The sequence below is a fragment of the Ambystoma mexicanum genome, chromosome 9 (genome assembly GCF_040938575.1).
Source record: "Ambystoma mexicanum isolate Mex_15411 chromosome 9, UKY_AmexF1_1, whole genome shotgun sequence".
NCBI classification, from domain to species: Eukaryota; Metazoa; Chordata; class Amphibia; order Caudata; family Ambystomatidae; genus Ambystoma; species Ambystoma mexicanum.
In genome coordinates, this window is record NC_090931.1 from 333463888 (window position 1) to 333487090 (window position 23203).

A 23203-nucleotide genomic window follows, 5' to 3' on the forward strand; every position below is an offset into this window, starting at 1 on the left:
TGGGTGGGGGCCTGGTGGAGGGTGCCCCTGCAATGCTGGGGGGTGGGGGTGGTGGGAGACATGAGTGGGGGCCTGGTGGAGACTGCCCTGCACTGCTGGGGGGTGGGGGTGCAGGGGGACATGAGTGGGGGCCTGGTGGAGGCTGCCCCTGCACTGCTGGGGGGTGGGGGTAATAGGGGACATGAGTGGGGGCCTGGTGGAGGGTGCCCCTGGTGGCTGGGGGGTGGGGGTGGTGGTAGACATGGGTGGGGGCCTGGTGGAGGATGCCCCTGCACTGCTGGGGGGTGGGGGTGGTGGTAGACATGAGTGGGGGCCTGGTGGAGGCTGCCCCTGCACTGCTGGGGGGTGGGGGTGCAGGGGGACATGAGTGGGGGACTGGTGGAGGCTGCCCCTGGTGGCTGGGGGGTGGGGGTGGTGGTAGACATGGGTGGGGGCCTGGTGGAGGGTGCCCCTGCACTGCTGGGGGGTGGGGGTGGTGGGAGACATGAGTGGGGGCCTGGTGGAGGGTGCCCCTGCACTGCTGGGGGGTGGGTGCAATAGGGGACATGAGTGGGGGCCTGGTGGAGGCTGCCCCTGGTGGCTGTGGGATGGGGGGTGGTGGGAGACATGAGTGGGGGCCTGGTGGAGGGTGCCCCTGGTGGCTGGGGGGTGGGGGTGGTGGTAGACATGGGTGGGGGCCTGGTGGAGGGTGCCCCTGCACTGCCGGGGGTGGGGGTGGTGGTAGACATGAGTGGGGGCCTGGTGGAGGCTGCACCTGCACTGCTGGGGGGTGGGGGTGCAGAGGGACATGAGTGGGGGCCTGGTGGAGGCTGCCCCTGGTGGCCGGGGGGTGGGGGTGGTGGTAGACATGAGTGTGGGCCTGGCGGAGGCTGCCCCTGGTGGCTGGGGGGTGGTGCTAGACATGGGTGGGGGCCTGGTGGAGGGTGCCCCTGCACTGCTGGGGGGTGGGGGTGGTGGGAGAGATGAGTGGGGGCCTGGTGGAGGCTACCCCTGCACTGCTGTGGGGTGGGGGTAATAGGGGACATGAGTGGGGGCCTGGTGGAGGCTGCCCCTGCACTGCTGGGGGGTGGGGGTGCAGGGGGACATGAGTGGGGGCCTGGTGGAGGCTGCCCCTGGTGGCTGGGGGGTGGGGGTGGTGGTAGACATGAGTGTGGACCTGGTGGAGGCTGCCCCTGGTGGCTGGGGGGTGGGGGTGGTGGTAGACATGGGTGGGGGCCTGGTGGAGGGTGCCCCTGGTGGCTGGGGGGTGGGGGTGGTGGTAGACACGGGTGGGGGCCTGGTGGAGGGTGCCCCTGCACTGCTGGGGTGTGGGGGTGGTGGTAGACATGAGTGGGGGCCTGGTGGAGGCTGCACCTGCACTGCTGTGGGGGGGGGTGCAGGGGGACATGAGTGGGGGCCTGGTGGAGGCTGCCCCTGGTGGCTGGGGGGTGGGGGTGGTGGTAGACATGAGTGTGGGCCTGGTGGAGGCTGCCCCTGGTGGCTGGGGGGTGGGGGTGGTGGGAGACATGAGTGGGGGCCTGGTGGAGGGTGCCCCTGCACTGCTGGGGGGTGGGGGTGCAGGGGGACATGAGTGGGGGCCTGGTGGAGGCTGCCCCTGCACTGCTGGGGGGTGGGGGTGGTGGGAGACATGTGTTGGTGATCACTAGTGCAAGGTGACATGTGGGTTGGCTGGTGGGCATGGCCATGGTGGATGGGTTGCCTGTGGGACATGAGCAGGGGTGCAGGGTAGTACCCTGTGGTGTGGGCTGCCTGCCGGGGCCGTGGAGGGTGTAGAGGGAACACCTGGGGGGGCCCACATGGCCAAATCACGTGTAGCATTCCCCGGCACCACCGAAATAAACATACCCTGCAGAAATTGCGTGTGAATCTTCCGCGCACATCGGAATACACGTACCCAGGCCAATCGCGTGTGGAACTTCCCGCGCACCCCCACCTAGCCAGGCCAATCGCGTGTGGAACTTCCCGCGCACCCCAGTACACGTACCAAGGCCAATCGCGTGTGGAACTTCCCACGCACCCCCACCTACCCAGGCCAATCGCGTGTGGAACTTCCCGCGCACACCGAAGTACACGTACCCAGGCTAATCGCGTGTGGAACTTCCCGCGCACCCAGGAACACGCGCACACGCTATTTTTCACACAGCGGGTGTCGGTGTTTATCGGGGCCCCTTTGCACCTCATTTGTCCTAGAGGGCCATTGTATGGGCCATTCATCATGGCTGTATATGGGTGCTTTTTGTTAGCGCACATTTTGGCGCACATTTTTTTCTGTCGCAGGGGCGATACCGCCTGCTTTCTTGTGGCGTATTTGTTTGGCCCTGTGCGCGTCTTTGACCGTGCGCTGGTTTGCCCTATTCGATGCCATGAATGCGGGTTGTAGGCGAGCGTGTGGGCATTCCGCGCACTTGCCTCCTGTACTTCCCCCGTGACGCCCATATTTTCACACGTTGTTCCCCATTCCGAGTGTTACGCCCCGTGTTCCGCCTACTTTTGTGATGTGCGCCGCGCTATGTGCGATTTCGCAGTGGCCGTGGCGCACGCTGTTGGTTGACCTGTGCGCCGGCGTGCGCGGCGCACATTTTTAGCGCACATCCAATGTTTTTCTCGCGCACGGACTTCCATGAATCGCTGTGCGCTGGTTTTCCTGCGATTTTCGCACTTGCACTGCGATTTTCGCACTTTTCCTGCGATTCGCACGTTTTGGCACCTCTGCGCGGGAATTTTCGGCGCACATTAATTCCATGAATCGACGCCCAAGTCTTTAGTAGTGCGGACAGTTTCAGTATTGTGTCATGGAATGCATGTGAAAATGTGCAGCTCTTTGCGAATCCTGAGGTTGGTACTGTTTTAAAAAAGCATGACATCATTTTACTCCAGGAAACATGGCTGACGAAATGCCCCCTGTAGGATGGTTATTCTGTTTGCTTCCAGCCTGCAGTAAAAGGTAGTTCATATCGACCTGCAGGAGGTTTATTGTCTATTAATAAATCCTGCTGTGGAAATAGATTGAATGAAAAGTTTAATGTACAGCAGGGGGGGGGCATTAGCCATGGATATGTCATTAGTTTTGTAACAGGTACAGAGAAAAATGCTTATAATTAAGATATACTGGCACATGGGTGTTTGTAAGCTCGATATTTCTTTTGAAACACTCACCAAATGTATCACAAAATGCCTGGCTACTCACTGACTACTTTCTATATAAATGTTATTCCATTTTTAAGGTGGACAAAACAACATGGAGTGATCACTGTATGTTCGTAAGAGTATTTGACGGTAAAGTTGGGAGAAGAATTGGGGGTGGCCCTAACAATTTGATCATTTACCCTGGTAACAATAGGGTAGTCTGGAATGTTGTTGTGGTGAACCGATTTAATAAGCAGATGGAAAGTATCATGCGTGGAACCACTTACAACTGGAAGCTGTTAACCTTCAACTTAGATAATTATTAGATCTTTATGAAGGATCCTCAACCTGTAGGTGGGTGTTCCCCTAACTTTGCAGGCACCTGTGGACCAACTATATCAGAAAATCAAAAAATGCTGCTTCGTGAGTTCTAAAATGCTATTTCACATTACATTCTCAATTGAGGCTATAGAAGTAATCATGGATCTGTTCACGCAGATGTACGAATATTAATCATTTATTAGCCTACTAGAAAAATCAAATTCTAAAAATACAAAAACCATTCACAAAAATGTACTGTTTACACAAAATATTTCATAAACCTCATGAAATAATTTGCTAAATTGCTTAAGTCAAATGCTATGCAAAATCGCATGAGTCAAATGTTGTGCAAAAGACAAGCATGGAATATGCAGGTACGCATAACTGTGGCAAAATATTGTTTGCTACAGAAGCAATCACAATCTGTACACATAAAGCTTCCAAAGTCTCAATGTTTGTCCTTGTACATATGCATTATTGCAAACAATCACCATGTGAAACAAATTCAGATGCAACCATGAAAGTGCAAATTCATCACTCAGAACAGTTGTTTACTAGAGGTTCGAAAGAGGAATAAAACTCTCATAAAATGCTACTCATTGGTTAATATAGGCACTCCCTTCTTCTTTCAATGGAAAAAAAATCTAGATCAACTCTAGAACTGATGTCCGTCTTCCTCAGGACCTGACTGTATCAGTGGATGATTCTTCATTTCTCTCTTTTTCTCTTTTACCATCAGGATAGTCTTTATCAGCTCTAAAAAACATAAACATATACACATATAGCATTTAAAACACTGCAAATGCTTGTCCATCATCCATGTATACTACATCTCAGCTCTCATTCATTTGCAACACAGAGCATGTACCATAAGCTCTGACTTAATTTCTTGACGTGGAAGACTCCATCTTCAATTAACTAACAGGCAACCAAACCCTGCAAAAACATAACGAAAAATTAGGGTCAAAAGCCTCTAATTATTGTTAGTGGTGCTCTTACGGCATGCAGTGCCCAGACAAGAAAAGGTGGACCACACCTACCACAACCGCAGTTTAATTTCTACTGGCGGTGATGATAGTTTTATTCTATCTTTTTCTTTTTCTCTCACTTCAAGCTGTGTTAGCCATCTGCTACACTAACCTCTATAAACCGTCAGCATGCGCCGCACTTGGATGAAATTGTCAATGTTAGCATGTGCCACACTTGGTTGGAATCGTGAACATTAGCTTGCATCGCATCTAGATAGAATGGTGAATGTTAGCACATACCACACTTAGATGGAATTCTGGACATTAGCTTGAGTCGCGTCTAGATAGGATTATGAATGTTAGCAAGTGCCACATTTAGTTAGAATTAGAAAGGCTAGCAAGTACCACTTTTTAGATAGAATTATGAACATTAGCCTCCGCCGGCCCCAGACAGATTTGCAAATCACACTTCGACAGAATTGCAAATGTTAACAAGTGTCACACTTAGATATGATTAGGTTTGTGAATGTCGGCCATTGCCACATCTAGATACAATAGCAATTAATAGCCAATGCAACGTCTAGGCTGCATTGGGATTCTTATTGAGGCCAGACTTGGATAGAATTGTGAATACTAGCTTGCGTCACATATAGACAGCATTTCTAAGGTGGGCCAGTGCCACATTTGAATACAGTTGTGAATATTGCTGGGCGTCAAATATATACAAATGATTGTGAATATTAGCCAGTACCGGATCTAGAAATGCAGATATTCACGCACCACATCTAGAAAGGACGTGGAAATTTAGCACATCACTTCTAGACAGAGATGCCAATTACCAACCCACTAACAAATTCACTCATATGCATACACCTCTCAAACTCTAACCAAACACAACCACCACCTTATAGCACAACAAACCGCACAAACTTCACTACACTGCAACAACAAAACAAATCACACATAGACTCACACGACAGCTGCCAATAGGAAAGCACCCCAAGCCCAGCGGACGGGTGCTAACCGGGCTGAGGCTGCCAATGGCACATCACTGCTCTCTTGCACTTTTCCCGCTCATTCCCACTAACGCTCCCCCCTTGCCTTTTTCAGAGCCACCAGAGCGCCAGGGGACCACTCCGGTGGTGCTAGTGCGCAGTACAAATATCCTTTAACATTAAAATAAATCTGAAATTACAAATCACAAATGAATTGTGTCGAAATGAATCATATATGCACTCATAAGTGTGCCCAATTTCCCATTTTGTACTTACCCAAACCATGTTTGTAGACCACAGCGGATTGGGCCCACAAGTTTCACTTATCCCGGGATGTAAAATGACCCAAAATTGTGCACATTTACGAGTGCATATTTGATTCATTTAGACATAAATTCATTTTTATTAGCCATATAGGGAAATTAAAACACACTAAAATAGCATACCATGTGTGATTTGTAATTTCAGATTTGTAAGCATGGGCAAGGGTTCCATCAGCTACTTAGTATAACATATGTGAGCTCATCTTTATAGTGTACGATACTTGGGTTCAATTGCGCGCATAGTGCAAGGTAATTTAATTCAATTACATGCACAGTGCAAGGCGCTAAAGTTCAATCAGCTGAACAGTGCATGGTACTTGAGTTCAATCAGCTACTCAGTGTAAGGCACAGGAGTTCATCCAGATGCTCAGTGTAAGGTAGGTGAGCTCAATGAGCCACTCAATTTAGGGTCCTGAGCTCTATTAGCTGCCCAGGGTAAAGTGCTTGGGTGCAATCAGCTGCTCAATGTAAGATGCATGAGTTCAATCAGCTGCTTAGTGTAAGGTACATGAGTTCAATCAGTTGGTCAGTGTAAGGGGAGTTCAATCAGATGCTCAATTTAAGGTACATGAGTTTAACCAATTCAACCTATCAATCTTTATTTCGAAGTAAACAGTACTTTATAAAAGATCACAAATCATTCAATACAATGTATAAAAAGCAATGTTACATTAAAATTAACTTCAGAGTTAATTTTCAATAAATATATAAACCGATCAACTAGTTCTCTTATCACACAATGGCAAAGCTTGTAACACAGCCTCGCTTGCATGCTGTATACCCCAATCCTTAAAAATAGTTACACTTTTCTTTCTAATACTCCTATAATAAGGACAAAATAAGAAGAAATTCATTAAATGCTCCCTTGATATTTCATCACAAGTACATGTCTCTATCTTTATATCATTCTTGTCTTGTTGCATTTAACTCAGTTTGATGCCACAGGAAGCACATTTGTTCCCATCTGATCAAGGATAGATGACTTGGCTTATCAATCCAAGTCAAGTAATGCTTACAACAAATACTTGTTTTCAAAGGAAGATAAAAGCTTACAGTGTGTTTCTCCATCTCCTCTTCTTTAATGGTATTCACTTTTTCTCTATAAAACCTTTTAGTTAATCCATCAATACTATGTGGATTTTGGTTTATGGGCTAAAAAAAATAAATGTGAATAGCACATTAGAAAATGTATGACTTCATCTTCGTTAGCTGTTCAAATCTATGGGTGATATTTGACTTCATTAATTCAGATAATATGTTGTGGGTCATTGCATGCTCAGTTTTTCTCCAAATTCTCAATTAAGCTGCTAGAAGGCAAAATTCTAACTGCGTGCCTAAACTCCAGTAACATGATATGTGTGGAAATATTCCTTAGTGCTCCTATAAGAAGTGTACAAATTCATTCTGGGCTTTTTGAATCCTTAAAATTGTAAATGAGGGGCGGGAGAGGCGGTGCCCACAATTCCTAAAGCAACGGATTTCATTTTAGAGTTATACATTTTAAAGAATGAATCTATTGGAAATCCACCCACTTTCCGAATTAATCGGTTTACTGGTCCACATACTGCAATACCTTTATAGCTTGAACATCTAAATGATGGGCCAACTTAAATTCCTAGAGAAAAGCTCCCCTAAATAGAGGAAATTGTTAAAACAATCAAGGATTTCCCCTTTCACTACAATTCTTCTAAGGGATCTTAGAGATTTACCCAATCACATAACTTTGGATTTTGATATATTCACCTTCAGGTCTAAATTTCCCATTACATTTGCATATGCAAAAAAGAGTTACTGAAGAGCTGATGGCGTCCTCGCTAATAGCACTAATGCACACGGAAAACATGTAGATTTGTTTCTGGGCGATCCTGGGTTTATCTGAAATGGTCTTAATGAGCCTTTGGTTTAATGCATTAGCATAAAGTTGGAACAGAAGGAGGGTTACTACATAAGTTTGGTGCATACCTTTGCCGACCTTACATTTCTTGGAGAGACAAAGTCGCCCTTATCCATGATTTGGAGAGCATCATCCACCACCATGAATCGCAATGTGGCTTTAGGAGAGGTGTACAAAATGAACAGATAGTGATTACTTCATACTCTTTGTATCACCCAAAAATCTATTATCTTGCACAGCTATTTAAATCCACTAGAACGTAATTGATTAACAAGGGTCTTTGACCACTTCTACGTGTAATCTTCCATAGCTGGCCCAATTTAAATCTTCTATTGACTGCTCTGGAGCCTAGTTCCCACAGAATGGGGAGTAATACATGTTCTGCATGATCTGAACGCATATCTTCTGAGACTGGATGTGTCACCCTATCTAATTAGTCTCTTTCTTTCATATATCTTGGCTCTGCTAGGCCCAACAAAACTTTGAGGTTGAAGTCCCTGCTCACTTTCATCAGAGGCTGTGGATTATTCATATCATGGAAGATCTGAGGGATGGACTTTATACATTCTTTTACTTTTATGTGCTCAATTTTTTGCTCAGTCTAACATACTTGAGTCCAATCCGCTGCTCAGTGTAAGTTAGGTGAGTTCAATCAGCTGCTCAGTGTAAGTTAGGTGAGTTCAATCAGCTGCTCAGTGTAAGTTAGGTGAGTTCAATCAGCTGCTCAATGTATAATGCATGAGTTTAATCCACTGCTCAGTGTACGATACTTGAGTTCAATTAGCTGCTGAGTGCAAGGTATGTGAGTTCAGTGAGCTGCACAGTGTAAGGCATGTAGGTTCACCTGCAGAGTGTAAGGTACTTGAGTTCAGTCAGCTGCTCAATGCAAGGTATGAGAGTCCAGTCAGCCTCTCAGTGTAAGACATGTGAGTTCAAGCAGTAGCCCAATCCAATAAGGCAGGTGAGTTCAATGAGCTGCTTAGAGAAAGGTAAATGCGTTACATTAGCTGCCTATTGTAAGGTACATCAGTTCAATCAGCTGCTCGCTGTAAGGTGCGCGAGTTCAATTGAAGAGTGTATGCTATGTGAGTTCAATCGCTGTACTGTATAAGATATGTGTGTTCAATGAGCTGCTCCATGCAAGGTAGGTGAGTTCAATCTGCTGCTTGGTGTAAGGTACATGAGTTCAATCAACTGCTCAGTGATAGGTATGCAAGTTCATCTGGCCTGTGTAAGGATCTTGAGTTCAATCAGCTGCCCACTGTAAGGTACATGAGCTTAATTAGTTGCCCAGTATATGGTATGTGAGTTCACCTGCACAGAGTATGGCACTTTGGTTCAATCAGTGCAAGGCATGCAAGTTCGATCAGCTGCTCAGCGCAAGGTATGCTGAGTTCAGTGAGCTGCTCAGTGTATGGTATGTAAGTTCAAACAGCAGTCCAATTTAATAAGGTTAGTGAGTTCAATGAGTTGCTTGGGGAAAGTTACATGAGTTAAATGAGCTTCTTCGTGTAAGGTACATGAGTTCAATCAGCTGATGAGTCTAAGTGAAGTGCGGTTAGTTGAACAGCATATGGAACTTGAGTTCAATTTGCTGTGCCACATAAGCTATGTGTGTTCAATCAGCTGTTTAGGGTAAGGTCGGTGAGTTCAATCCACTGCTCAGTGTAAGGTACATGAATTAAATCAGCGGCTCAGTGAAAGTTATGGGAGTTCATCTGCCCTGTGTACCGCACATGAGCTCAATCACCTGCCCACTGTAAGTACATGAGCTAATTTAGCTGCCCATTGTAAGGTATGTGAGTTCATCTGGCCAGTGTAACGCACATGAGCTCAATCACCTGCCCACTGTAAGTACATGAGCTAATTTAGCTGCCCATTGTAAGGTATGTGAGTTTATCTGGCCAGTGTAACGCACATGAGCTCAATCACCTGCCCACTGTAAGTACATGAGCTAATTTAGCTGCCCATTGTAAGGTATGTGAGTTCATCTGGCCAGTGTAAGGTACATGAGCTCAATCACCTGCCCACTGTAAGGTACATGAGCTAATTTAGCTGCCCATTGTAAGGTATGTGAGTTCATCTGGCCAGTGTAAGGTACATGAGCTCAATCACCTGCCCACTGTAAGGTACATGAGCTAATTTAGCTGCCCATTGTAAGGTATGTGAGTTTATCTGGCCAGTGTAAGATACATGAGCTCAATCACCTGCCCACTGTAAGTACATGAGCTAATTTAGCTGCCCATTGTAAGGTATGTGAGTTCATCTGGCCAGTGTAAGATACATGAGCTCAATCACCTGCCCACTGTAAGGTACATGAGCTAATTTAGCTGCCCATTGTAAGGTATGTGAGTTCATCTGGCCAGTGTAAGATACATGAGCTCAATCACCTGCCCACTGTAAGTACATGAGCTAATTTAGCTGCCCATTGTAAGGTATGTGAGTTCATCTGGCCAGTGTAAGATATGTAAGTTCCGTCAGCTGCTTGGTGTAAGGGATGTTAGTAAACTTGCACAGTATAAACTACTTGAGTTCAATCAGCTGTACAATAGTTTGTGTGTATCCTTCCTTCACCATGTAACTAAGCTTAAAGTAACCTTGCATGCTGTGGCGCCCAGTTACCTAAAGGTCCGGTGCGCATTACAAATCTAATAAACAAACAAACAAGCTGCCCAGCGTAAGAGTAGTAATCTTCCTTTAAAAAAAAAAAACTGTGCTACTCTATTGAAATGCAAACATGTGGCCTGCCATTCATGCTATAAGGGTAAACGCAGTAAATGTTGTACTTCAAATGGAAAAGAGCAAGTTCCAGGACAGTGTCTGACAATCGCTGTTCGGTTTTCTTCTTCCAGCCCCAAAATGGTTTGATGGCCTCAAGTCAACAGAGAACAGGCAAAGTACGCTGTCCGACTATTGCCACACCTTGCTGAACCTGCCCAACAAGATCTCCCGCAGCGCCCACGTGCTGACCTTCTTCAAGGTTCGATCCGATGATCTGAACCTACCTGTCGACAACCAGTGAGTATTGCACGCATGCCATTTCTCGCTTTCTCTACTTCCCTAGTGTTTAAACTGAAGTGTATTCAAGGGTTTTCTTTCTAGACATTCTTTATTTTGTGTGTTCAATGGCGAAAATTCAAATAGGAAATAGGACTGAAAGCCATACATATTTCTAAGCAAAGCTGGAAATAGAAGAAATTAAATCGGGAGGATAGCTCACGGGCAAAGCGCTCACCTTGGAGCAAGACAACACGGAGCAACACCGGTTCGATTGGTCCGCGCTTAGAAACCTCTGGGTATTAAGTTCGTTATAAATAACCAATTACAATTACAACTCGAAGCCATTCTTCTGTGTCATAAGGAGGGAGCAGCCAGAGTATTAGGGGCTGGGCTAAGGAGTCATGGCAGGCAAGACATTGTTTTGCAAAATATGCAGCGAATCGAATAACTCTCAGTTTAATTGAGATGATGTCAAACATGCACACATCCAAATAAACTATCCTGACAATATATAATCCATAATAGTAAGATTTTGAGCAGAAAGTGTATGACTGCAGCTTTACTTTCCTATCCCAAATGAAAGCCTACAAGTACCATAATGCACAATAATGTTAACCTAAACAAATTTACTCAGTGTTTCAAGTGCCATTTTTTTCATTTTGGCCACTTCGCTGGCTAAATTTAAATTTCGCACACCACTACCAATTACCCACTCACTGCGCGGGAGTAGTGGATTTCATAATTTTGGCTCTGCTGGGGCAATTCCCCTCCATCAATGTTCGCTTTCATGCGATGAGTGGTTCCCACCTTAGCTTGTGATGCAGATTGTAGTTGGCGGGTGAGGGACCGTGCATTGATTTTTTTGCTTAGGTAGCTATGGGATGTGGCAGCGTATGATTTTTTAATACGATTGCTTCGGCTTTGAATGTTTTTTTGGATCCTGCATTTAGCCAATGGACGAGTGTGCCTTGGTGCCATTCTATGATTGCTTTGGTTGTGGATTTTGTGTAGGTTCAGATAAAGCAAGGTAACATGCTCAATTGCATATACATGAATGTGTAATTTCCATTTTGGATAGTGGAGGACAGTAATGCTAATGTTTTTCTTCGCATGTCTTCAGGGCTGCGTGCTGATCTTCGTTTGTTTTTCCTGTGCCACTAGCCTTTTGTATGTTTTATTGTGGCAATAAGACCCGAGGCGGCGGGCCAATACCGCCCGAGGTAATGCCCCCGGGGCCGTAACGAAGCCCAGGGGGCATTACCGTGGGCGGTATTGGCCCGCCACCGAGAGTTTTATAGCCATTAGTACCTCGGCCCGTTAGACCGGGGTACTAATGGCATTTTTTTCTGTTTCGAAACGCCGCGCTTCGAAACAGAAAAAAAAAAGTTGAAAAAATGGCCGCTGGGAAAGGGAAAACGTAGTTCGTTTTCCCGTTCCATGGCGGCCATCGGGAGCGGACGCGCTGGGAACAGAAGTGTTTCCAGCGCGTTCGCTCCAAGAAAAGAAGAAAAAAGTAGGTAAGTGGGGTTGGGAGGGGATAGTTTGCTGGGGAGGGGGGTGGAAGAAAAAAAAACTTCCTGAGTCCCCGGCGGGGGACGAAGGCAGCCTCCAGCCATGGGGAGGCTCGGAGACGGGGATTGCCCCGTTTCGAGCCTCCTAATTGGCTAAGGGGCTGCCACGCCCCTCGCCGGGAACAGATTACCCGGCACATACGGCGTACACGGGAATACCGTGTGGTATGGCTCAGAAAAGAGCCAATCCACGCAATGTATTCCCGGTGCGCAGCTCCTGCCAGGTACTAATGTGTCATAACTTCCTATTTTTGAAAAATCAGAACATTGGCAATCTCCTGAAATCGGCTATACTGATCGCACTGGGCCGGACCGCGCTCCACCCCTGTGCATGGCGAATGGGTGGGGTTGGTCAAATTTCTCGATCGCCAGTACAGCACAGGTATGCTGACCTTGTGTCCTAACTTCCTATTTTTGGAAAAGTCGCAAAATCTGCACCCTCCTGAACTCACCTATACTGATAGCACAGGCCCGGACCTCACTCTGTGCAGGGCAAATTGGTGGGGTTGGTCAGATTTCACCATTACCAGTACACCCCAGACTGCTATGCCGACCTCGGGCCAAAATGTCAGCCCAACAACTGTTATGGGGCTGCAGCCAACCCCGAAAATTCAAACACACTTTCACAAATATACATATATAGAGGTACACTGTAATGTTACATTTTGGCAGTTATACCTATGCACTTATATCCAGGTACTAAGTCATTCACTGAGCCCTAACATTGGCTCCCAAGCTTCACCTGTTATGTACCACTAGCCCAGTACTGAACATTGACAAAGCTCTCGCAACACACCTCTATTGCTGAGATTGCTATAGCTATTGACTTGCTGAGATATCCAGAGCCATCACAGTCCACAGCTAGCCTGATTGCCGGTGCAAATTCCAGCACTTAGATATCCACAGATTTCTCCCAATGCACCTCCTTTCTGCATTATGTGCATGTAACCCAGTACTGAGAAATCCATAGAGCTATCACAGTGCACCTCCGTCCTGATTTCGGGTGCATCCAGGTATCTCAGTATTGGAAAATCCATTGAGCACTCACAACTCACCACCGAGGTCTCAGAATGCACCTCCTTTCTGGTCTACACTATCCACTAGTGAACCAGTACTGAGAAATGAGTAGAGCACTCACAGCTCTCCTCTAGCTACATTTTATGCTTACCCGGGTATCTTGTTACTGAATGACCCACAGAGCTGTTGCAATTCTACCTTTACCTCGATTTCACTTACACATTCCTATCCCAGTACTGGAGCACCAGTGAGCTCTCACAATGCCCTGCTGTCCTGATTTGCAGGACACACCAGATCCCCACACTAAAACACACCACTGGTCACCTCTAACCAAAACGATGCACCACTCTCCCAGTATGCAAATATGCACATAGCTCGCACAATGCACCTCTACCATCATTATATTTATTGGAAAGACAGGCGAACATGTTCATCAGAAATGCTGAGCCTAAACCCAGCAACAGTGAGAGAAGCAGTCCCTCTGCACAGTGCTTTAAAATTTGTGTCAGCGATTAGTAAGTAGAAAGTGGTCCAGGCGGTGAGGAAGGAAAATATAAGTGAGAATATGGAGTGGGCACTTAATGTACATTAATTTATGTATGTGCCTTAGAAGGTGAAGCTCGGTATTAGAGCGAAGACGCCTTAGAAAAAATCTGAAAAACAAAATGATCACTAAGGAGAATGTATAATGTATGTATACCATGTATTCACTCTGGCAATGTTTGTCTACCTTGTCATGCTATTACGCCACACTTTATTGTATTGCCCTTCACTATATACCTGGTGTTTTGGAAGCAGTCTTAAATGACTGTTATGGTTTTAATATCAGGGAGTAGGTAGTTCCAGTGGTAGGGACTGGATCAGGAAATATGAAGGAACATATGTGGGAGCCAGTGCAGAGGGGTGGGGAGCTGACAGACGGAGGAGGGCATGGGTTTGCAGGGTGCACCAGGCATGATTATATGATAAGTCATTTATAACGTGCCTGTACACAAGTGTCTCTAGACACGACAAGACAAGGGAGGGAAGACAGAGAGAGAGAGAGAGAGAAGAAAAACGATCTTACTAGGCCTTGAGTCATTCAGATCGTGCAAGAAGTGCAAGGGGAAAGGAAAGAGGGAAGTGCAAAGGAGAGGGGAGGAGAAGATCGTGCAAGAAGTGCAAGGGGAAAGGAAAGAGGGAAGTGCAAAGGAGAGGGGAGGAGAAAACAGGGCAGCAATGCCCCGAGTAAGTTCAGCCAGTGCAGCACGGCTCTGGGTAGTGCAAGGAGAACAAGGGACTGTAGGGTTACAGTTACAGCCCCTAAGTGCGTGGTAGCCCCGGAGGCAGTGCAAGGGTGACTGATCAAGAAAGAGCCTGTTACCCAGTGAGACTCTGAGGGTAGCCAAGCAACCTGTTGATACAGTAGACATGTATGTCAGGAAGGTCAGCAGGGGAGGGAGAGAGAGAAAGTAGAGGAGAAGAGGAAGGTTTTGAGCTGCTTTCGGAACTTCAGGTGGTCCGGCTCAATTATGAGAGGGGCAGGGAAGCCATTCCAGAGGGAGGCAACTGCAGAGGAGAGAGATCTACCCCCACTCTCTGCCTGGAGAAGCGTCTAAACGTAATAGAGTTGAATGTAGCGGAGCAAAGGGCTTGAGAAGGATATATTTTGGAAGAGAGCGTTGGATGTAGTGCGGCCATGGGCCCCAGAACACCTTGTGGACAATGCAAAGGGTCTTGAACTTGATCCTTGCAGCCACCGGGAGCCAGTGGAGAGATTTCAGAGCTGGAGAGATACGTCCCTGGGCTTGAGGCCAAGGGTAAGTATTGCAGTCCTGTCCTGGATAGTTGCAGAGGGCAGAGAGTAGAGGAAGGCAGATTGAGAAAGAGGCTGTTGCAGTAGTTCAGCCTAGAGAGAACCAGGGCTCTGGAGACAGTGAGCTTCTTGGGGAAAGTGAGAAAGGCAAGAGTCCCTTTGAGGAGGTGCTGCTGGTAGTGTGACTTCTTGGCGACGTCCGAGATGTGAGGAGAGAAAGAGAGAGTGGAGTCGAAGACGACACCAAGGTTTTTTGCCTTGCAGGAAGACAAAGGAAGAGGGCCCAAGGCAGGCGGCTAGAGTGAGAGAGGGAAATCAGGGGTCCCAATGAGAAGGATCTCCGTTTTACTGGCATTAAGGCAGAGATCGTTGGAGATGCACCAATCCTGAATCACGGATAGACAGTCAGGATTGAGCGCGAGAGGAGAGGAGGCTGAGGGGAGCCTGAAGGAAAGCTGAGTGTCATCCACATAACACTGAAAGTTAGAAGAGAAGGTAGAGATCAGGTAGGCCAAAGGGGCAAAGTAGAGGTTGAAAAACCAGGGTGAGAGGAACGAGCATGGGGGACCGCCACATGTAGAGAAAGAGGTGGCAGAGAGATGGGGATCAAGTTGGTCCTGGGAGGGCGGTCCGAGAGGAAGGAGGTCAGCCACTCCAGGGCCTGATCCGTGATGCCAGGTTCTCACAGAGTCGATTGATCAGGATGGCGTGGTTGACTATGTCGGAAGCAGAGGAAAGATCAAAGAGGATGAGGACAGAGGAATGCTGCAATCAAGGTTAGAGAGCAGATCTTCACAGGTGTTCAGGAGAGTAGTTTCCATGCATCATGCTTTTCTGAAGCCAGAATAATGGTCATGGAGACAACCAACAGATTCAGTGTGGAGAGTAAACTGGGACATGACCAGCTTTTCCAAGAGTTTTCCCAGGAAAGGGGTGATGGAGATTGGGCGATAGATTGCCGGGCAGATAGGATCGGCAGATGGCTTCTTGTGGAGGGGTGCACAAGGGAGTGTTTAAGGGGAGAGGGGAATGTTCCAGTGGTGAAAGAGTGATTACAGAAATAGGCCAAGGCTGGAACGGGGGTGTCAATATGGTCCATGATGGTTCTGGAGGAGCAGGGGAGCACCTGTTTGGATGGCACTTTCATAGATCGGACTTGTCGAGAAACCTTGTCAGTTGTTGTCAGAGAGAAAGAGGAGAAAGGAGGAGTAGAGGAAGAGGGAGTGATGGCCAAAGGGGGCCGAGAGAGGAAGAGGGAGAGGAAGAGGGGCTACAGGACAGGATGTCCTGAGTTTTAGCACAGAAGTGAGAGGCCAGAGCCGTACAGAGGGCCTGGGAGGGAACGGGAGAGGTAGAGACTTCAACAGGACTGTCCAGTTTCTTGCAGATTCTAAAGAGTTTGTCTGTGTTGTTAGAGGCTGCAGAGACGCAGGCTTGAATGTGTTCTCTCTTCTTGTACAGGACAGAGAGTCTGTATTGCCTTTTTAGCAGGCGGCAGGTCAGTTTGTCAGAGGATGTTCCCGAAGCCCTCCACTTCCTCTCAGCCACCCTTCACTTGCATTTCAGGATGGCAAGGTCAGAATCATACCAAGAGTTGCACTTGGAGGTAGGCTTCGGTTGGATTCTCATGACAGGGGCAAAGATTTCCAGGGTGTTGGAAATAGAAAGATGCAGATTATAAAGGGCTGTGTCAGGGTGTGAGTCCGCCACAGTAGTATGAGAATCAGAGAAAGTAGAGGCAAAGGCATCCACTGACACACGCTTCATGGGCATCACTATCCTAGCACTGAGGCATGCACAGATTTTCCACAGTGCATTACTGCCCTGTTTGCAATGTGTACTTAAAAGTGAGTATTGAAATATCCATGCACCTTATATAGTTCCCTCTTCCCATTTGCATTGCTCACTAGTGTCTTATTAATGTGAAAAACCCAACACCCTTAAAAATGCTTTAGGCGGGTCACATTTCAAAAGGGAGTTGAAGCACGTCCTTATTTCTGGTGAGGTGTTAAGGTATGTAGGGAGGTATATGCATGTGCTTGCATGGGATGTACATAGCACTAGCCTAGCTAGAAAGCCATGGTGCTGCTAAATTGCGGTGACACAGGCTTTATAAGTCTGTACTGAGCTGGGTCTGCGACCCAGGAATAACACACAGACACTATATTCTCCTATATTCTCCAGCCTACTGCCTACTGAATCTCGTCGGCGCCGGTAACGTCTTTCCTGTCGTTGCAAGCATGGACCGTGAAACAGGACCATAATGCGAGTGTCCAACAAACATTAGAACGTTACATCCACCCCCACACACTTTAAGCACTGCCAGAGCCAGCGACTCCATCTCTTCCATCCACCGCCTAGGTCTTATCGCCAGTCTCTTGGATGGACTTCGTCCCTCTGGAACTCTTTCTGCCTCGCAGTCGCTGCTGTTGGTAGTATCCACGTTGCCATCTGTAAACTCTGAGTCGCTCTCCTGTGAACTAGAGCGATCGGAATCATCTGTGGGAAGGGGACAATGTGCATTGTCTGGGTCCAATTTTTTTAAAGAACGAGTTTCTAGTAATAGAATGTTCCTCGTTCCCTGCTGATATCATGGATCCTTTAACGTCGGTTACTCGCAAAGGGCTGGGGTGGGACGCAGGCACGTCCTTCTGTCGTACGAGGAGCGTGTCCCCCACATGAATATCAGACCCTGTTGCATGTCTTAGATCATCGGCATAGATTTGTATCTTTTGCTTGTTGACCTCGTCTCTCTCTCTCTTTCCCGATGAGTCACTGAGTTCTCTCCCTGTTACCATGGATAGTGGGGCAGGCACGTCCGAATCTTCCTTTTAAACACGAGTTCAGAAAGACATACGCCTGTGGTGCTGTGCCGGGTGTTTCTGTAGTCCTTCAAAAGCGTACCTATGCACCATGTTCCACATTTTCAGCAAGCCCAACCCTTTTCCTATGAGAGCATTTGGAAATAAAACAAGTTACCACACAAAAGAGGCCCAGAGTGCAGAGTCCTACCGGGAAATCTCCAGAATTGCCTATAACTCAACCTGAGTCAAGGGTCCAAAGAAATCAATGGCCACCGCGTCCCACACCTTGAGTGGCATCGCCATCATTCTCAGTGATTCCAGAAATGTGCATGGCATCACTGACTTACAAATTAGGCAGGTCTACAGGGCCTTTTGTACTTTGACGCCCATCTTAGGAAACCATACTTTCAGTCTCAGCTGCCTTTTTGTGAACACAATGCCCCTGTGTCCTGTGTGCGCAAGTTCAATAATGCGATCTTGTAGCGAGGAGGGAATTACAATTGTATTCTTCTTCCTTCAACAATAAGCCTTGTGCGGATATAGACGGCTCATCTTTCAGGAGAGCAAAGTGTGTATCATTTTATGCCGCTCCTCAGTCAACTCCATGCTACCATCCTTTAGATCACACCGTTTGCCCAAGAGCACTTTGTTCTTCACCTGGGATAGTAGAAGCTGAAGTTTTATGGCTCTATGAAGGACACTACTGAGATAGCTAACATACTGATCAGCTTTGGAGGTTTACGCATCAGTTATCGCCGGCAACGTGAACCGGTACATGAAATGTGCCGGGTTGCTGTACTTCCCTGGTTAGTGGACAATATTGAAGCAGTATTCTTGTAAACGTTATCCCCAATGTGCAGTGCAAGGGTGCATTTTCGCATTTCGCTTCCCATAGATGGTGGTAAGCAGCTGGTGATCTGTCACAACTGTGAATTTCTTCCCAAACAAGAACAAGCGGTAGTGCTTGCTGGTCCACACCACAGCCAAACTTTCTTTTTCCAGCTGCAAGTAAGCATACTGTGTGGCTGAGAGGCTTCTGCTTGTGTAGGAGACAGTGCGTTTGGACGAGGTGGATCCCTGCTTGGGCTGAGCCAGAACGGCCCTTAACCCAACAGGACTGGCGTCCACAATCAGCTCTTTGTCCAGCGCAGGATCATAGTATGCCAGTATGCCATAGGGCCAAAATATTGTTGCTATAATTTAGACAATGGGGAATTTGCCGAATTATTTGGTGTATTTTATTCTGAAATATTACTGCGGTGGATGAAACGCCAAAACTCAGTCTTTTGTAACGAAAGAGTCCTATGTGGGTCACAAAGGTGCTTATGTATCGACTATCCGGGTGTTCCTCAAGCTGGTGGTATCCCTTATTGGGATCCAGTTTCAAAAATACTTTAGCGCTGTGTAAGAGGTGTATCATATCCGTCATTCGGGTTGATACATGCAGTTCCTTTTCTATGGCCAGATTTGGCGTTTGCATGTCTACACAGAGACCTATTCCGCTGCTGTTCTCTTTCTTGGGCACAGGCACAATTGGGGAGACCCATGGCGTCACTTTTACGTGTTAAATTATGTCCTCTGCGAGCAGTGACTGTAGCTGGTATTCCACCTGTGATTGAATATTTATGGGAATCCCTCTATAATGTTGGGCTGTCGGCTTAATTTCTAGTTGATATGCACCTTTATTTGTCTGTCTCGCAGCTTACCCAATCCTTTGAACAGAGCAGGAAACATGTTAACGACCATGTCCTTGGCACTCAACGTATAAGTCAACATTAATTGGTACATGATATGCACCAGGCCCATTTTCATGGCCTATTTGAAACTGAGTATGCTCCCCCCAGGTACGTCGCCTTTTACTACATGTATCTTCAGCTTCTCAGCTTTGTCTTTCTATGAGCGTGATGCTTCAAACATGCCTTTGCATGAATACGGGGTGCTTGCACCATATGGGTATATGTGAATGTCAGGTGTTCTTAAACACATGGGCCCTCATTACGACCCTGGCGGAAATCGTGGTGCAAAATGCACCATGGAGCACGGCGGAAAGCTGCCGATAGCGCCATGGGGGTTGGCGGATTTACCGCCCCATTCCGACCTTGGCGGGGCGGTAAATCCCCATTCCCCATTTTACCCTTCCCCATTCCCATTTTTGCCCCATAGGGTATAATGGGAGTGGGGAAGGCGTTAATTACGCCACCGTAAAATACGGTGGCGTAATTAACAACAAGGTCCCGTTGCGCCATGGATTTCTCCCCCCGGAAAAACCAGGCGGAAAGCGCTCCATGGCGCTACGGGAACTCGTAGTAGGGCGGACGGGTCCGCCGCGAATACCGCTGGCGTAAACCCACTCCGCCAGGGTCGTAATGAGGGCCATGGTGTTCCGTAGACGGGTGTAGGTTTCTTCACTCATCACGTTTACAGTGGCACCTGTGTCGATCAGAAACGCTTGAGGCATTCCGTTTACTTGTAGCAGTAGAGTGGGACTTCTCCTGGAGGACTGAGATGTGCTGATTGGCCACCATGCAGTGTCTTCAAGAGCCTCCAATGCGTGTAGTTTACTTGGATCAGTGATTGTATTGCACCTGAGGTGGAAACATTTGTGCTGATGTTTTTTCTTGCTGAGCCCCGTGGAGCAGTGGCGCTCGCTTCGAGTGGTTGCTGTGTCCTTGTTGAAGGAAAGCCAGGAGTCACCCGGCTCCTCTGAGAGGTGTTGGCCGGGCCGCTCTCAAGGCGTTGTATGCACCCTGGGCGGGGTCAGCAGGCACGCTGTGCCAAAGTCAATGTGGGAACTCCTGGGCCGCATAGTGCAAAGCACGCAAGGCACACATGCGCCGCAGGCCCTCCAGGACTTTGTTCAGCTCTGCCATGAGGGCACGTGTGCGTCCTTGTGGACTTTCGTCACCAGTGTTATGTTGCGATGACACAGGCTTTATAAGTCCGTACTCAGCTGGGTCGGTGACCTAGGAATAACGCACCGACACTGAGTGTAATACACGATTCCTCTGGTCACATGTTTCCTGTGCCTGCAGGCACAGACAGTGAAACAGGGCCGTAATGAGAGTTCTGTTATGTTAAAGGTATTTGTACCGCGCACCGTCACCAACGGAATTGGTCCCCAGGTGCTCTGGCGGATCTGTAAACGAGAAGGTGGGATGGGTTAGTAAGGTGAAGAGGGAGTAGGATAGTGAGAGGAGTGATGTACTGTTGGCAGCTTCAACTCGGTAAACACCGGGTGCTGAGCTTTGGTGCGAGTATTGAATCAGTGTCAGTCCGCGTGTGCTGTTGGTGTGGCTTATGTGTTCTTGCGGTGTGGTGAAGTGCTTGCAGCTTGTTGTGCGAGAGATGGTTGTGAGTGTATTGAGTGAGATAAGTATGCAGAGAGTTTGAGCTTATATTGGGTAGTGGGTTATATGACATTTAACATGCTAACATTTACAGTTCTGTCCAAGTGTAGTACTTGCTGATCTACATAATTCCGTCTAAGTGTGGCACTCGCTAACCTTCACAATATTATCTAGAAACGGCGCAGGCTAATGTTCTCAATTCGAAGTGTGGCATATGCTAACATTAAAGTTCCATCGAGGTGTGGCAGATGCTAACATTCACAATCCTATCTAGATGTGGCGCAGGCTAATGTTCTCAATTCTAAGTGTGGCACATGCTAACATTCTCAATTCCCAAGCTAATGTTCTCAATTCTAGGTGTGGCCCATGCTGACATTCTCAATTCCTTTAAAGTGTTGCTTGCTTTGACAAACTCATTGTTGAGAGTGTCCAACAAACAGTAGAACGTTCCAGGTGTGTTGCGCAAAATAGGGGAGAAGACAGAGATACAAGGACAGGTAAAGCAGGGAGGGTGACAGCAGGGATTCGGTGAATCTGTGTTTTAGCTCCACCATGTGCAATGCCAGGAACATGCACAGTACAGAGGGAATCAAGTGGAAATTCACATGTTTTGCCACCCTGCTTGCACCAGCACACATCTTTACCACCCACATACCCAGTCTCCTGCAATAACATTGCATGGTGTGGGCGGCATGACGGTTCCACAGTCGGTGGGATCATGCAGAAAGCCAGTATGGGGATCCTGCTGCAATGTTTTCACATATCTGCAGAGATCCACTGGTCGCACCACAACCAGGACCCCTCGCGCTTCGGGAGAGGGCGAGTAGAAACCTAGGAAGCATTTTCCATGTTTTCCCCATCCTCTGACTAGGGAGAGAAGGAGGTGGTATTCTTTCAAGCCTTTCCCTGCTCCTCTCACTGCTCTTCTCTCCCACGGCCAGGCTAGTAGCAGAGGGGAGCTCTGTCCAGGGGCCCAGAACATAGAAGAGGGCAGAATGCGTTCAAGTCCCTGACAGATAAGGGCCTAATTACGAGTTTGTCAGTATTTTCGGTGGAAATACCACCAAACTCATTTACCCATACCATGGGAATGTGACCTCAGAAATTATGGTAAATCCTCTAGGTTCCGAGGTGGTGTTATTCTCCATTATTGAGCCCTATACGACTCCATTGGGGTTTGGAAGAATTACCGCCGGTGGTAATCGAATTCTTTGTATGCAAAGTGGAGGAAATACCTTTTGCCAAGTGCTGGAGGTATTTCCTCCACTTTCCCCTCCAAACCCATACTATGAAGGTGCAGTAAAAGGGGCAGTTACTCTGCTGCCGCCACTTTTTTTTTATCCAAGTACCAAACTCATAATGACTAGTGTCCTCTTCCTATGCATTTTCCTAGAAAGCTGTCAGACCAGCAGTGATGCAGAGAATACACCCTGATCTATTCTCTTAAGTGCAGGTTTCCAAACTTAAGAAACCATAGCTACGACATTCATATGCCCCAGTTAACCATTTTCACAGTGGTATTAGTGTGTGCTATGACACTTTGGGGCCTTAAACAAATCATCTGGCCTTTCTGCTAAACTATTTTACAGACATGGGGCCAAACACTCACTTAACAGCACTTCCGCCCTCACTTGTTAGTATATTGTGGAGATACATTTCGGTGCTCCCCGTCCAAGAAGTTTGCATAAAGGAAAAAGGTAATGTGCTTGGAGACTGATCAAAGCAGATGTAATTTCTCAGGTAATGAACTGCGACTTGTGTGATCTGAGAACGTGCCTTTAAATCGTGAATAAAGACGAATTAACGTGTTTTAAAAACACTTCTAGACTTAGTTAATTGGTTAAATTGCATGTATTGCCAGAAGAACCGAGCAACATGTTGCCATTTTAGGCATGCTAAATTTGTCGAACTGAATAAGAGTTAAATATAATGAACTGGTCGTAAGCCAAGAGGAGAATTTATCAGGCTTTTTTGGGGTATTGCAATTAAAAAAACAAGCATTGGCAATGCCAACAGTTTGGGCTTTTGTGTAGGCATGGGAA

At 47.3% G+C, this 23203-nt stretch overlaps 1 protein-coding gene across 1 annotated transcript in view; it reads left to right on the forward strand.

Annotated features, from left to right (window-relative positions):
• The window catches only part of NCF1 (neutrophil cytosolic factor 1), a 184807-nt gene that overhangs the window by 63984 nt on the left and 97620 nt on the right, over positions 1-23203 (forward strand). The window contains exon 4 of the mRNA XM_069614750.1: positions 10480-10645. Within this exon, the coding sequence (XP_069470851.1) occupies positions 10480-10645 (166 nt within the window). The remainder of the gene's footprint in view (positions 1-10479; positions 10646-23203) is intronic.